The 15,695-nt window shown below is 42.7% G+C and overlaps 1 protein-coding gene across 1 annotated transcript; it reads right to left on the bottom strand.

Annotated features, from left to right (window-relative positions):
• Window positions 1-9,916: 9,916 nt before the first annotated feature.
• LOC148102355 (uncharacterized) lies at window positions 9,917-11,624 on the bottom strand. Its single transcript, XM_087844308.1, has 2 exons — window positions 10,614-11,624; window positions 9,917-10,523 (listed from the first exon to the last, which is right to left on the bottom strand). The coding sequence occupies exons 1-2, from the start codon at window positions 11,522-11,524 to the stop codon at window positions 9,917-9,919; spliced, it is 1,518 nt and encodes a 505-aa protein (XP_087700434.1). The 5' UTR covers window positions 11,525-11,624.
• Window positions 11,625-15,695: the final 4,071 nt, after the last annotated feature.

Below are 15,695 nucleotides of genomic sequence, written 5' to 3' on the forward strand. Positions count from 1 at the left end.
CCTCCTTGGCAAAGCTCAAACCACCGCTACTAACGCTGAGCTAGCCGACACAGTGCACCACCCAGCTGCAGTGTCATAAGATCCCGCCAACAGTCAACACAGGCTCTCAACTTGCGTCGCTGGTGTTTCTGCCACGGACGAGAACTCCTGGTTTCAGCTAGGGGCCAGACCCAAGGCTCTGGTCAGCTCCACTCCACTCCAACCAGCACCATGGACCGTGGTTGAGATGCGCGGTGGCTGCAGAGGGGCCAGGAGGATCCGTCTCTCGCACCCTCACCCCTCCAGCGCGGTAGTACTGGAGAATAAATTCAATGTCCTGGATCCTGTGGACTTTCCTCCTCTGGCCGCTAGCCCTTGCCATCCCGCTGTGTCGCTGAGGTCTGCGCCATCTCCACCACTACGCCCCCGGAGCCGCGGCGGGCAACCCGACGCTGTGGTGCAAACTCACCGCGGAGAGCTGTGCTTTACCCCGGCTCCTCGGAGAGGAGGACCCACGGCACGGCTACCTGGGAGTCACTCACGCAGTCCGGCTGGCGCATCTCCATCTGAACACCCCCTGGTGCCGCGGCGCGGGTGTCTCAGATGGCCAGCAGCCCCGGTGGCACCTCCTCTCTCCACGCTGGTCCTCGGGGATTCCATCGTCAGGAACGTGCGGATGAGGGGGGCGCTCACGCTGTCGTTCCCGGGAGCCACCGTTGCCGACATAGTGGACAGAATTCCCAACATTCTGGCATCCCTCCCACAGGGTGGGATACATCATTCATATCGGCACCAATGACATCCCCAAACAGCAATCTGAGCTGCTGAAGCTGGACTTCCTCCAACTCGTCAGCCTCCTTGGTCAGTTGCAGGTGAGTGCTTTTATCTCCGGGCCCGACCCCACCTGTGGCAGAGGGATACAGCACTCCCGCACACCGCCCTGTCACTACCCCAAACCGACATTACCTGCTGATCTGTCTGTCACTGACTGATGTTCCCCTGGTCCCAGCTCCTATATTTGTTCCACTTTTAACAGTAATACACAAAACCTTTCTCTCCCACAGTCAACACAATACCTGTCATAATCACAAACAGAGAGCAACAGAATTATCATAAATCCAGTAACTCCAAAAACATTAATAACCTCCGGCCTCTTCAAAAATGTCAACATCCATTCCACTCTGTTGTCAAAAATCCACCAGTCTCAATCAGTATGGCACTTTTAAATGTCCGCTCTCTGTTGAACAAGTCTTTTATTATTAATGATTTAATTTTAGATAATAAACTTGACTGTTTATTTTTAACTGAAACATGGCTGGGTTCGGATGCACCAGTTTTTCTCACTGAGGCCTCCCCACCAAATTTTAATTTCTCTTTTTCTATTAGAAGTGGTAAGAGAGGTGGTGGGACTGCATCTTTAGCCAACAACACACTCACCTCCAAACAAATTTTATTTGATAATTTTACCACTTTCGAATTCCATGCTATTGTTTTCAGCAGCCCTCCAGTTTTATCTGTCACAATTTATAGACCACCTAAAGACAGTGCTGCTTTTATCAAGGAATTCTCAGAATTTTTAACAAACATACATTCAAAATATAATATGATAATTTTAACCGGTGATTTTAACCTGCACATAGATAATCCTTCTGACCCTGCATCAAAAGAATTCTTAAACATTCTTCACTGTTTGGATTTTACCCAGCACGTCACGCAGCCGACTCACAACAGAGGACACACTCTGGACCTGGTCATCACCCATGGGCTGTCCGCCAGTGTGTCCTCTGTTGTTGACTTGGCTGTCTCTGACCACTACTGTGTGTTTTTTAACATCACCGGTTTTATTCAGCGGGAGACCTCGGTGCGAACTGTGAGGAGGCGCTATCTAACCTCTGAAGTGGCTGCAAATTTTACCAGGGTTTTAGACGAATGCCCCCTGTGATTTTACCTGCACCCTGTGATTTTATTTTTAATCATTTTAACAGCAAACTGAAGAAAAGCCTTGACTCCGTTGCTCCACTCACCACCAAAAAGATTAACGTAAAACATGCATCACCCTGGAGAAAGGAAGAAGTCAAAAAATTCAAAAGAAATTGCAGGGCAGCAGTAAGGAAATGGAGGAAAAATAAAAATACAATCAACCATCAAATATTTTACGAGCAACTTAAAATGTACAATAATACATTAAGGAATTCAAGAAATTCATACTTTGCCAAAATAATCAGTAATAACAAAAATAATCCCAAGGTCCTCGTTTCCACCATAGATCATTTATTTAACCCTGATTTTAACAGCTCTCACAGAACCCCCACAGACTCGCTCTGTGAGCAGTTTGCAGACCACTTCAGGGGAAAAATCAGTGCCATCAGATTTGATATTTTATCTTCTCGCGATATGATTTTAAACACATCTGAGGACTCGATTGTACCTGAGGAGACACTGGACAGCTTTGTCCTGGTTAATGCTGAGAACCTTAAGAAAGTTTTCTCCACAGTGAGACCCACCACATGTCTTTTAGATCCAATCCCTTCTTCACTCTTTAAAACACTTTATGGTTTTTTTGAAGCTGAGCTTTTATACATGATGAATTGCTCTCTTCAGTTGGGTGTCTTCCCTGCTGCCTTTAAAATGGCGGTGGTGAGGCCCCTTCTGAAGAAGAACAGTTTGGATTGTAATGATTTTAATAACTACAGACCTGTATCCAACTTACCATTTTTAAGTAAAATTTTAGAAAAACTTTTTTTTACTCGGATTAATGACTTTTTGAATGATAGACAGATCCTGGAGATATTCCAGTCTGGATTTAAGGTGAACCACAGCACAGAGACTGCTCTCCTAAAGGTTTTAAATGATCTTAGACGTAAGTGGGACTCCCAAAAGCTCTCAGTCCTGGTGCTACTGGATCTAAGTGCAGCCTTTGATACAGTAGACCACGCTATTCTTTTAAACAGACTGAAACACATGGTGGGCCTCTCTGGTGCTGTACACAACTGGTTCACTTCCTATCTCTCAGACAGAACTTTTATGGTGAGTATGGATACATGCTCCTCTAAGATCCATAAAATGACATGTGGTGTGCCCCAAGGGTCGGTTCTAGGCCCTGTACTTTTTAATTTGTATATGCTCCCTCTCGGCGGTGTCATCAGGAGGCATGGAGTGAACTTTCACAGTTACGCTGATGACACTCAGCTGTACATTTCCATGTCTCCTGATGACACCAGACCAATGGATGCCCTTTTTAACTGTATTTTAGATATAAGATCTTGGATGGCAGAAAACTTTTTACAGCTTAACCAGGACAAAACTGAAGTTTTAATCGTCGGTCCTGAGGCTCAGAGAGAGAAACTCTTGTCCAAATTACAGGCATTTTCACTATGTCCTTTGCTACAAGTGAAAAACCTGGGTGTTGTTTTTGACTCTGAGCTTGGTTTTATCCCACATATTAAACATGTAACCAAAATTGGATTTTATCATCTAAAAAATTTAGCCAGAGTCCGCCCTATTCTCTCTCGGGCCAACACGGAGATGTTGATGCATGTTTTTATTACCAGTCGCATTGATTACTGCCCTGCTCTCTGGTCTTCCTAAAAAGAATATTTCAACTTTACAACTTTTACAAAACTCTGCAGCTCGTGTGCTGACGAAGACGAGAGGGCGGGCCCACATTACACTGGTTTTAGAATCACTGCATTGGCTCCCCGTGTGTTTCAGGATCGATTTTAAAGTTCTTTTATTGGTTTTTAAATGTCTTAATGGTCTTGGGCCTTCTTATTTCTCAGATCTGCTTTTACCATATGAACCCTCGCGGACCTTGAGGTCCTCTGGTACTGGCCTTTTGATTGTCCCTAAAGTCAGGAAACATACTCACGGAGAGGCAGCTTTTCAGTGGTATGGTCCTCATCTGTGGAACAGCCTGCCGGAGGAGCTCAGGGCCGCAGAGAACGTACATGTTTTTAAGAACAGGCTCAAGACCCACCTTTTTAATTTAGCTTTTACTTAACGTTTATTTATTTTATGCTTATTTATTCTATCCTGTTATTCTATTGTTAATTTAGGTTTTACCTAATGTTTATTGATTTTATTCTTATTCATTTTTTAATCTTCTTACTTTATTTATATTTATATTTATATTGCATCCCGTTCTTATTTATTTTATCTTTTTACCCTGTATATATCAGTGTTTCCTCGGAGGGGGCTCTCTGCACCAGGGCTGTGATCGACCGTGGCTGCTTGGGCTCTGGGGGTCCTCTCAGCCTGGCTGGGGGGCTTCTTTGCCTCCTTCCTGCTGTGTGCCCAGCCTGGAGGCTGCGGTCTGTGACCGGCTTCCGGTGCAGACGGCTCCCTGTGATAGTGTTTCCTCACTTGGCTTATGCGTACCCAGTCCAATTTTACTGTTTAAGTGTGCGTGTGTGTGTGTGTGTGTGTGTGTGGGGGGGGGAGGGAATATGTCTGTATTCACATCACTTATGTTAATGAAAGCGTGGGGAGTGAGTTGGAGGGCGGGGTGGGGTGGGCTGCTTTTAACCATGTGAAGCACTTTGTGCTACATTGTTTTTTGTATGAAAAGTGCTTTATAAATAAAGATTGATTGATTGATTTGGCCCCCATACACCCACCCGCCCAAAACCCCGGCAACACACCAATCAGGACCCAAGCCCCCGAGGCCCGGCCAGGGCCCCAGCCCAGAGACAGAGCGCCCCCAGAACCTTATGCCCGTCCCGGACCCACCCAGGGGCAGCCAGGCTACCAGGTCAGTAACCCACGTCCGTCAGCACAAACCCTCCCCTAGCCCCGCTGCACGCAGCCACGAGGAAACCGTCACCTAAGAGCCAACAGAGCCCTTAATTGGCCATGACCGCTACCCCAGGTTGAGCCCCCCAAGGAAGATGCTCCTGGGGAACCCCCCGACGCCCTAAGCCTGTCCCTACCCCACACCAATCACAACAGTGAAGGTGGGACCAAACTATGACCCCCCACCCCCACTAGGTGATGGAGCTGATCAAAGGAGCCCAGAGAAATTGATCTGATGTGGTGGCAGAGGCTGTATCAAGACTAATGTAATCCAATAGATAATTTCTATATTGGTTAGAATTAAGATTATTTTTATTTTTCCAGTTCATGAGGACTGTTTTCTTGGCTATGCATAGGGCAGTGAAAACCATATGGGCTATATTCTTTTCTGAAGTGACATTATCTAAGCTGCCCAACAAACACACTAAAGGGGAAGTTGGAATGTTACATTTCAGACACTTTGATAAGTCTTCACATATCTCGCACCAAAACTTCTGAACTGGTGGACAGAACCAAAGAGCGTGGATATAATTGTCCGGTTAATTGGTTTGGCAGTGTGAGCAGTTGTTGGTAGACATAAAGGCAAGGCAAGGCAAGGCAAGTTTATTTGTATAGCACAATTCAACAACAAGGTGATTCAAAGTGCTTTACAGAGACATTAGAAACAAAAACAAATAAAAAGCATGATTTAAAATTGATTAAAACAAGCAAACAAACTAACTAATTAACAAACAAACAAACAGTATATAAAATCAAAACAGATAAAATCAGAACAGTAGATAAAATCAGTAGTTAAAATGTAAGTTTTGAAATTTAAGCTTAAGTGCGGATTTGGTGATTTATTCAAATGCAGCTGAGAACAGGTGAGTCTTCAACCTGGATTTAAATAAACTGAGTGTTTCAGCTGATCGGAGGCTTTCTGGGAGTTTGTTCCAGATATAAGGAGCATAAAAGCTGAATGCGGCTTCTCCGTGTCTGGTTTTGACTCTGGGAACTGATAAAAGACCAGATCCAGATGACCTGACGGATCTGGAAGGTTCATACTGGGTCAGGAGGTCACTGATGTATTTTGGTCCTAAACCATTCAGAGCTTTATAGACCAGCATCAGAACTTTAAAGTCTATCCTCTGATGGACAGGCAGCCAGTGTAAAGACCTCAGAGCTGGACTGATGTGGTCCACTTTTTTGGTCTTAGTGAGGACTCGAGCAGCAGAGTTCTGAATGAGCTGTCGTTGTCTGACTGATTTTTTAGGTAGACCTGTAAAGATGCTGTTACAGTAATCAAGCCTACTAAAGATGAATGCATGGACTAGTTTTTCCAGGTCCTGTTGAGACATCAGATCTTTTATCCTTGAAATATTCTTGAGGTGATAGTAAGCTGATTTTGTTATCGTCTTAATGTGTTTTTCTAAGTTTAGGTCTGCATCCATCACTACACCCAAATTTCTCGCCTGGTTTGTGGTTTTTAGGTGTATAGACTGAAGTTCTCTGGTGACCTGTAATCGTTTTTCTTTGGCACCAAAGACTATTACCTCAGTTTTGTTTTTGTTTAGCTGGAGAAAATTGTGGCACAAGCAGTCATTAATTTCCTCAATGCATTTACCAAGAGCCTGTAGAGGGCCTCGGTCTCCTGGTGACATTGTGATATATATCTGTGTGTCATCTGCACAGCTGTGATAGTTTATTTTGTTGTTCTTTATAATCTGTGCCAGTGGGAGCATGTAAATGTTAAACAGAAGAGGTCCCAAGATGGAACCTTGGGGAACTCCACATGTGATACTTGTCTGCTCAGATGTGAAGTTACCTATTGATACAAAGTATTTCCTGTTTTCTAAGTATGTTTTGAACCAGTTTAGTACAGTTCCTGAAAGACCTGTCCAGTTCTCCAGTCGTTTGAGTAATATGTTGTGGTCAACTGTATCAAATGCTGCACTGAGATCCAGTAAAACTAAGACTGATATTTTCCACTGTCTGTATTCAGACATATGTCATTAAACACTTTGGTCAGAGCGGTTTCAGTGCTGTGGTTCTGTCTAAAACCTGACTGGAAGGCATCATAGCAGTTATTCTGTTTTAAGAAGTAATTGAGCTGTTGAGAAACTGCTTTTTCAATGATTTTACTTAAAAATGGGAGATTTGAGATCGGCCTGTAGTTGTTCATTTGTGTCTTGTCAAGATTGTCCTTTTTTAGTGTGGCAGGATGAATGTTATTCTTTGGTTCAACCCACTTTCAGCCTGGCGCATTAGGGGGCGCTAGTATAAATAGTGGCCTTTTGAGCATTCCTGGATCGCTTACCTGTGATCTCCTTTTTGGTCACCTGACTTCCCCTTGGTGTTGCAGAGATCATTCTGAAGCCTCCATCGTGGCTGGTAGGTGTTTACTCATTGTAGTGTGTGCATTACCTTACTTGGTGGTAAACAGATATTGTTTTTAGGTCATAGCTGTGGAAGCCTCCTATGAGCCCCTGCTCATGTTTCATGACGCGGGTTTACTCGGTACGTAATTCAATTTCGTTACGATCCCTGCCTTTTATTGTTTGTTTTATAGTAATTATTTATTATGCTTTGCAGGAAGTGTGGGCCTTAGTTTTACGCCACGCTAACTGAGGTGCTGCTGCTTTGCTTTGCTTGGCTTTTACCGTCTGTTCCCGTTGCGAAGTTTCTTTTCCTGCTGCTGTCCGCTTTTTAACGTGGACGTCGGCATGGACAGCGGCCATATGCACGCCGGTTATGGGAGTCGGCTGGCGTACATATTGATGAGCGTATGATTAATTTATAGTCGGGCAGACGGCTAGTTGGAGTAATACAGCGATTCCGTTTGCTCCAGATTTTAAAGTTTTATCCGGATTGTATGTTGTTTTTCTGTTTTGATTTGTAGTTTGGATTTTTGTTACACCACTGGTGGGAGGCCCTTTTTATAGCTGCAGATCACCAGTGTGGTCTTGCAGTAGGGTTATCCCCCAGCGCTACATTAGTTTTGTTGTAATCTATTAAAATTTTCTTTGTTTCTTTTATTCAGATGCGGAGTGCCGACGTGGAGGAGACCAGGGTGCCTTGGTGGTGGGATCCTTTGAGTGTACACACCTGCCTTGTTTAGTTTATTAGTGTGAGTGTGTGATTTTTGTGTTGCACTTGTGTCTTGGTGTGTTTTCTTTTTTTGAATTTGTGCGTGGCATCCCTGCCCCTCCACTGGTAAGCCTCAGCTCTGAATATATTTTTAAGCCTGTTTGTACATGGATTTTTACGACTGTGTTTTTATACGGTGTTTTAAATAATTGTTAATAAATTGTCAATTTGTCTTAACATTGAACCTCGTCTCTGTACTGAGTATAACAAACCTAACTGCCTTCGTGGTGATTAGTGTTACTTATTATTCTCTGGGTAAAATTCCCAGAGTGGCGTTGTCTTTTAAAATTGTGAAGAGTATTTACTTTATTCTCACCTCGTGCTGCCACATTAGTACAGGTTTTATTACAGCAGTTTTTAGTGATTCTGGAAACACACCTGATAATAAAGAAAAATTGACGATCTGTAACAGGTCTGACTCTAAAGTCTTTGAGACCTTTTTGAAAAAACTTGTTGGCAGGACATCTAAACAGCAAGAGGTGAAGTTCAGTTGACCTAAGATGTCCTCCAGGTCTTTGCTGTTAATCGGGTGAAACTGTTTCATGGTGTTTAAACAGTTTTTCGTGGACACAGTACATATTCTGGATCTGCTGTTGATGTACCAATTGCTTGTCTAATCTTTTGGATTTTTTCTGTGAAGAATTTGGCAAAGTCATTGCAGGCCATGGTCGAATGAAGTTCAGCTGCCACTGACACAGGAGGGTTTGTTAGCCTGTCAACTGTAGAAAATAAGACCCGAGCATTATGACTGTTTTTGGTGATGATGTCAGAGAAGTAGGACCTCCTTGCACTCCTCAGTTGTAAATTATAATTGTGAAGTTTCTCTTTATAGATGTCATAATGAACCTGGAGGTTTGTTTTTCTCCATCTGCGCTCAGCTTTCCTACACTCTCTTTTTTCATTTTTCACTAGTGTGGAGTTTCTCCATGGAGACTTTTTCCTTCCAGAGATAACCTTCACCTTAATGGGAGCAATTGTATCCATTACATTTAACATTTTAGCATTGAAGCTATTGACGAGCTCATTGACTGAGCCTCTGGACAGGTCAGGTGTTAATGGGAAGACCTGGTTAAATATCTCACTACTGTATTCAGTTATACACCGTTTTGTGATCACTGCTGTTGATATATTTGTGTGGGCTGAGATTTTACTTTCAAAGAAAACACAGTAATGATCAGACAGGCCCACATCAGACACAGTAACCTTTGAAATGCTCAGGCCCTTGGAGATCAGTAGGTCAATAGTGTGTCCTCTATTATGTGTGGGCTCTGTTACATGCTGAGTCAGCCCAAAGTTGCCCAGAGTGTTACTCAGGTCTTTAGTCCCTTTATCCTGAGGGTTGTCCACATGGATGTTAAAATCCCCAACAATAATTACACAGTCGAAATCAACACAGATCACAGACAGCAGTTCACTGAGATCATTAAAAAAAGTCTGTGCAGTATTTGGGAGGCCTGTAAACATTAAGAAACACAACTTTGGATGGGGCCTTCAGCTGTAAAGCCACATATTCAAAAGACTGAAAACTTCCAGGAGATAGCTGCTTACATTGAAATGATTCATTAAATAAGACAGCAACCCCTCCTCCTCTCCTGCTCACCCTGGCCTCACTGATAAAACTGTAGTTAGGAGGGGTCGTCTCGATGAGAACAGCTCCACTGTTACTTTGGTCCAACAAAGTTTCAGTTAAAAACATAAAATCAAGGCTGTGCTCAGTGATTAAATCATTAATTAAAAATGTTTTCCCAGCTAAAGATCTAACATTTAATAAAGCCAACTTAAGTGCTTTAGAGGCATTACTTGTCCCCTCGTGTTTGGGAGCAGTCTGTGGCACACAAGGTATGTTTACTATATTTAAAGATCTTTTAGAGTGCAGCTCTCTGTGTTTTGACCAGGCCACATGTCTCCTTCTGTCACCTAAAACTACAGAAATTTTAAAACCTTCTAGTGAACAGGGTCCCAGCTTCTCCTGGGAAAAGTCACCACTGCCATAATCCTCGCAGCCCGGACCCTCCACACATCACACATCAGACTGCGGAGACAGGGGATGAAGGTTGTAAGGAGGAACTAAGGGGGGCGAGGCTGGGCAATGTGACTTCGATTGCTCTGTTGAGGGTGGGGCTTGATGGCGAACCTTTGGCTGCTCTGGTGGGGGGTTTATGGGGGACAAAAAGGGATTGGGCCGGGGGGTAGATCTGAGCCCAGCATTGACCTGCTCCATCATCTCCTCAGTGAATTTCAGGTGTGGGGAGGAGGGAGAAAGGGAGGGGGAGGAGGGTGATGGCCTGTCAGGGGTTTGGGGGACTGGGGAAGATTGTGGTCCCTGGTCCTGGTCATTGGTGTTGTTGAGAGAGTTGGAGGCAAATAGGGACCCCTCTTCTTGCCTCAGATGTCTCTCCTTTCTGAGGCTCTTCCCGGGTGGGGGCAGATGGAGCTCCTCCTCAAGGTTTCTGCTGGGCTTTGTCTGTTCTTGGAGTACTGTTTGTTCCTCTTTATGAGATAACTCCTCGTTTATCTCAGCCTTGGCACCAAGCACAGATGGATGACGTATGGAATAAAACAAGTTGGAGGTGAACAGTTTCACCCCTGACTTGTTAAAATTAAATCCATTTCCTTTAAACAGATGCCTGCGTTCCCAAAAAATATTAAAGTTGTTGATAAAATGCACTGAGTGGTCAGTACATGCTAATATGAGCCATTTATTCAGTGTGAACAACCTGCTGAATCTCTCGTCTCCTCCTCTGACGGGCGGTACAGGTCCACTGATGAATACAGCTGCATTCAGAGAGTTTACAGTATTTAATAATCCAGTAAAGTCCTGCTTCAGAACCTCAGACTGTTGTTTGGACACATCGTTTGACCCTGTATGCAGAACAATGTTTGTCACAGTTGGATATTCATCTGCAATTTGAAGAATTCTCTCCTTCAGGTTGTTGACCATATCCTTAGGAAAGCAGAGGACTTTAGTGTTCTTACCGCACATCCTTTGTACATCCTTTACGGCAGAGTCGCCCACAATCAGAGTTTCAGGCCTAGCCTTTAGCTTTCCCTGTGGCCTTTTACTTTTCAGTAGATTTTCAGACCTTACTTCGCTACTTTTAGATGGATGGTTGTCCGATATAGATCCAGGGTCCTTTGATAGTGGAGCAAATCTGTTCTGCAGTTTCACATTCAGTTGTTTTGGAGGTTTGTTGTTAACCTTCCTATTCACGGTTGTCCAGTCCTGTTTCCTCTCGTATACAGGGGTAGAAGAGCTTCTCTGTCTCGTAGGAAGTGAAGGCCAGTCGGTTTCAGAGATTTCAGCTCGCTGTGCTCTGCCTGTGATACGTCCTCCCCCTTCCAGGAGACATGATTTATGTCTTGGTATTGCACCAAGACAGTCCAAGGGGGGATTATCGCTTGAGGATTTATAATAGTGCACAAAGTCTACTTTCTTGGGCATGTTATCTGTGCTCCTTAGCTGTGTACTAGCTTGCTCATCGCCATTGTTTTGAATCAAAGGCAAGGTTGTTTCATTTCCACACAGTCCATTTACCTCCACGTTTACTTCTAAGCGATGAATTTTTGTCTCCAGTACTGCAATCTTCTGCAGGAGGCTGTGGTAGTCATCTGTGGAGAGGGAAGGCATCTTGTTGCTAGTTAGCCTAGCGGTTAGCACCTTTCCAGGCTATTGAGGCTGTTCGGTGCCCAGACGCTGTAATCAGGCTTCAGCTGTGTCTAGGCCACAGACACACGGAGCACTGAGGATAAGGTAACTGTAAAAATGTTGCTGTTTCTGTTAAGAACACTTTAGTCCTAATGATCTATAAGTGTCCAGAAGCTATCACAGGTAAGCTCATACGGAAAAAAGGGAAAAATCAGCATAAAAATCAATAAAAATCAATAAAAGAAGCAAAGCATTTAAAGAGCAAAGAGATGAAGCGTCCACACTCACAAAAGGGGAGGAGCATAGCCCATCTTGAACATCTGATGACCTGTATAGTGCACTATATGTAGTATTTTGTATTGAATTAATTGAAGACTGGGATTTCTAATTAGATGAAAGGTTTTTAAGCAAATTTGAGACCAGACGTTTTGGTCTAAGTTAACTGATAAATTCGCTTCCCATTTTGCAATAGGAAGTGATATTGATTCATCTGTTTTATAAAGCATTCTGTATATTTTGGATAGTAATTTTGGGGGTTTTAAGAGTAAGAAATTGAACCACACTTGGTGTTTGTAGTTCAACTTGACCCGGTTTAAATTTCTTTTTTACTATGGATTTAATTTGTTGATATTCTAAAAATCTTTTCTTGTTGATCCCATATTGTGTAACTAGTCTGTCAAATGAAATAAATTCTGTACCTTCTAGTATATGTTCTAAATATTTGATTCCTTTACCACTCCAATCTGAAAGGTTTATCATATTATTGTTTTGTAATATGTCAGGGTTGTTCCAGATAGGTGTACGTTTGCATGGGATTAATGAAGACTCTGTCAACTTCAGAAACTCCCACCATGCTGTCAGAGAAGAGCTAACGTTGATGCTTTTGAAGCATTCATGTCGTTGGATGTTTGAGCTGATAAATGGTAGATCTGAAATCTCTAGATTATTGCAAAGTGCTTGTTCTACATCTAGCCAAGGTTCATCTAAAAGGGTATCTTTTAGCCATCCTGAGATAAACTGAAGCCTGTTGGCTAAGAAGTAGTGCTGAAAGTTAGGTAGTTCTAATCCTCCTTTATCCTTGGTCTTTTGTAGTGTTTTTAAGCTTATATGTGGGGGCTTATTTTTCCAAATGAATTTGGACATATATGAATCTAGAGATCTGAACCAATCTTGTGGCGGTTTAGTTGGGATCACTGAGAATAAATTATTTATTTTTGGTAAGACCATCATTTTTATAGCGGCAACCCTTCCCATGAGTGATATGGGTAGACATTTCCACCTAGCCAGATCACCTTCTACTTTCTTTAAAAGTGGGATATGGTTTAAATTTAGTTAGATCTGCAAGCTTGGGAGAAACATTAATACCTAAATATTTTATATTTCCCGATTGCAGTGGAGTAGAAGAGGAATTATGGAAGGAGCAATTAATTGGAAGGACTGTAGATTTTGACCAGTTAATTGAGTAATCTGATATTCTCGCAAAAGAGTTTATCAATTCAATCACCCCAGAGATATTGGTTTGTGAAATTTGGAGAAAGAGTAACACATTTTATGCCCTTAATTACTGAATTCTGTCTAATTGCTGCTGCTAGTGGTTCAATAAAAATTGCAAACAGTGAAGGAGAGAGAAGCTGGAGGATGTCTGGTCATTTGTTCTGACACAAGCTGTTGGGGAATTATATAATATTTTTAACCAGTTGATGAAAGAAGATCCAAAACGAAATTTGTGTAAAGTTGCAAATAGAGATTTCCAGTTAACTCTGTCAAATGCTTTTTCTGCATCTAAAGAAAATATTGTAGTTTCAAGGTTTTTACTGTATGAGTAGTCTATCAAATTAAGTAATCTACGTGTATTTGTTGATGAGTGCCTACTTTTTATGAAACCGGTTTGGTCAGGATGAATTAAGAGGGGGGGTATTTTCTCTAGTCTCTTCGAGAGAGCTGCCAATTGCGCTGAGTTCCTGCTGTGTTGAGCCTATCAATTTCTTCATTTAGTCCTAACCTTTTCAATTGCTCTTAATTTCAGGGGACTTTCCAACCTGTTTGTTCAAAAGAGCCAAAAGAAAATCTTCATCTATGTTGGAGTAAAAACTAGATGCTTTTATTGGAATATACACTGATAATGCTTACCGTCCTGTCATTGTAAACCAGTCAAAATAAATAAATAACACATTGTGATCGTGCTGAAGACCACCGACAGCAGTCCAGGCATCAGGTGGGATAAAGGAGCTGGAAACATCACCTTATAAAGAAAAAAAGACAACAGACTGAATGAAAAGGAGAAGTCTCCTTCATTGCACGTTTTTAACCAATCACAAGCCTCTTCTTTCCCCTTCTTTCACTCTAGACTTTTGACGAATCAGGTATCTCCTTCTTCCCCCTTCTGCCACCTTAGACTTTTGACCAATCACCGATCAGGATGAATTGCACTACTGTACTGTCCATCCCCAATGGCGGAGGGCGATGGGAGACAGACATGCACAACAGTATCTTCTGTATAAAAAACTGGGGTGGGTGACACATGCAACACCACAGATACACTTAGAGGGAAGTGAGAATGAAACGGTAGAATGATATATGGTAGATTTAAATGACCACCCTGAGCTCAAACAGATTCCAGACATTTTGTGGTCAAAAGGGAAGACTGATGTAGGGTTAATGATAACAACAAACCCAGTAGTAATAAAGCTTAAAACCTCATATAGACCCAGAGTGAAACAGTACCCCCTCAAACCAGATGCAGAAGTAGGGATCAAGTCTGTAATAGAATGACATGATTAAAGCAGGAATACTGGTAGAAGCCCCAAATGCACCATGTAACACGCCCATTTTTCCAGTGAAAAAAGCAGATTCTCAGTCGTGGCGCATGGTTCCAGACTTGAGGGCTGTAAATCAAGCCAATCAAGTAAATCAAGCTGTAAATCGCACTATGTCTCCCAGACCCCCATATCTTGCTAAATCAAATAAAACCGGGCATGACACATTTCACAGTGGTAGATCAGAGTAATGCTTTCTTTTCCATACCAGTGCATGAGAGCTCGCAAGGCTGGTTTGGGTTTACATACCAAGGTAAAAAATACACCTACAGTAGATTACTAGAAGGTTTTGTGACAGCCCTACCCTTTTTATGCAGGCAATTACTAATTGTCTGTCTGATTTCTTAATACCATCCCACTCACAGATACTAGTTTACGTGGATGATATTTTGATAGCATCTGACTCAGAACAAAATTGTAAAACCACGTCTATAGCGCTGCTGACACATCTAGCAAAAACAGGGAATAAAGCGTCACTTTCAAAGTTACAGTGGGTACAAAAGGAGATGAAATTCTTAGGTTGACAGCTCAGTTCAGCAGGGAAAAGCATACACCCAGAGAGGAAAGTGGCTATTTTAGCAGCTCCGAGGCCAGTGAAAAAGAAACACATATGCAGTTTTTAGGACTGTCTAATTATTGTCGTTCCTGGGTGCCCAACTTTGCTGAAGTGACTCAACCACTGTTAGACATGATGTATAGTGAGTCTTTAGCAATGTCAGATAGTCTGAACTGGACTCCAGAGGGAGAGCAGGCATTTTGCATGTTGAAACAACTGTTGACAAGTGCGACTGTGTTAGGATTGCCTGATTATAATAAGCCGTTTGTCCAAACAGTTGACTGCAAAGGACATTTCATGACCTCAATGTTAGCACAAGACAGCGGGGGAAGAATGAAGCCAGTAGCTTACTATTCTAAAAGATTAGATCCAGTTGCTTGTGCTTTGCCTCCGTGTGTGAGATCAGTATGTGCAGCGGCTCAAGCTGTACAATATTCCGGGGAAATAGTTCTATTTCACCCTTTGACACTGCTAGTTCCACATGAGGTAGATGCTTTACTGCTGCAGACTAAAATCACAACACCTGCAAGTGACAGAACAGGTGACAGGTGACAGACAGGTGAATGTCACTGCTACTCTCATAACTACACATAACATTCAGTGTGTGAATGGTGAATGTGTGTGTGAATGGGTGGATGACTGGTTGTGTAAAGCGCTTTGGGGTCCTTAGGGACTAGTAAAAAGCGCTATACAAATACAGGCCATTTACCATTTACCATAACCATAAAGCGATGCACAACTCTGAATCCGTTGACCCTTCTGCCAACGGAGGAAGAGGGCA

Source organism: Neolamprologus brichardi, chromosome 7 (genome assembly GCF_056152115.1).
Source record: "Neolamprologus brichardi isolate AB-2024 chromosome 7, ASM5615211v1, whole genome shotgun sequence".
NCBI classification, from domain to species: domain Eukaryota; kingdom Metazoa; phylum Chordata; class Actinopteri; order Cichliformes; family Cichlidae; genus Neolamprologus; species Neolamprologus brichardi.

Bases quoted from the DNA above. Each gene is read 5' to 3' on its own strand.
- LOC148102355 (XM_087844308.1), bottom strand. From the start codon at position 11,524: ATGCCTTCCCTCTCCACAGATGACTACCACAGCCTCCTGCAGAAGATT. The intron at 10,524-10,613 runs GTTGTTCACACT...TTGGGAACGCAG, and splicing joins GGAGACGAGAGATTCAGCAG to GCATCTGTTTAAAGGAAATG.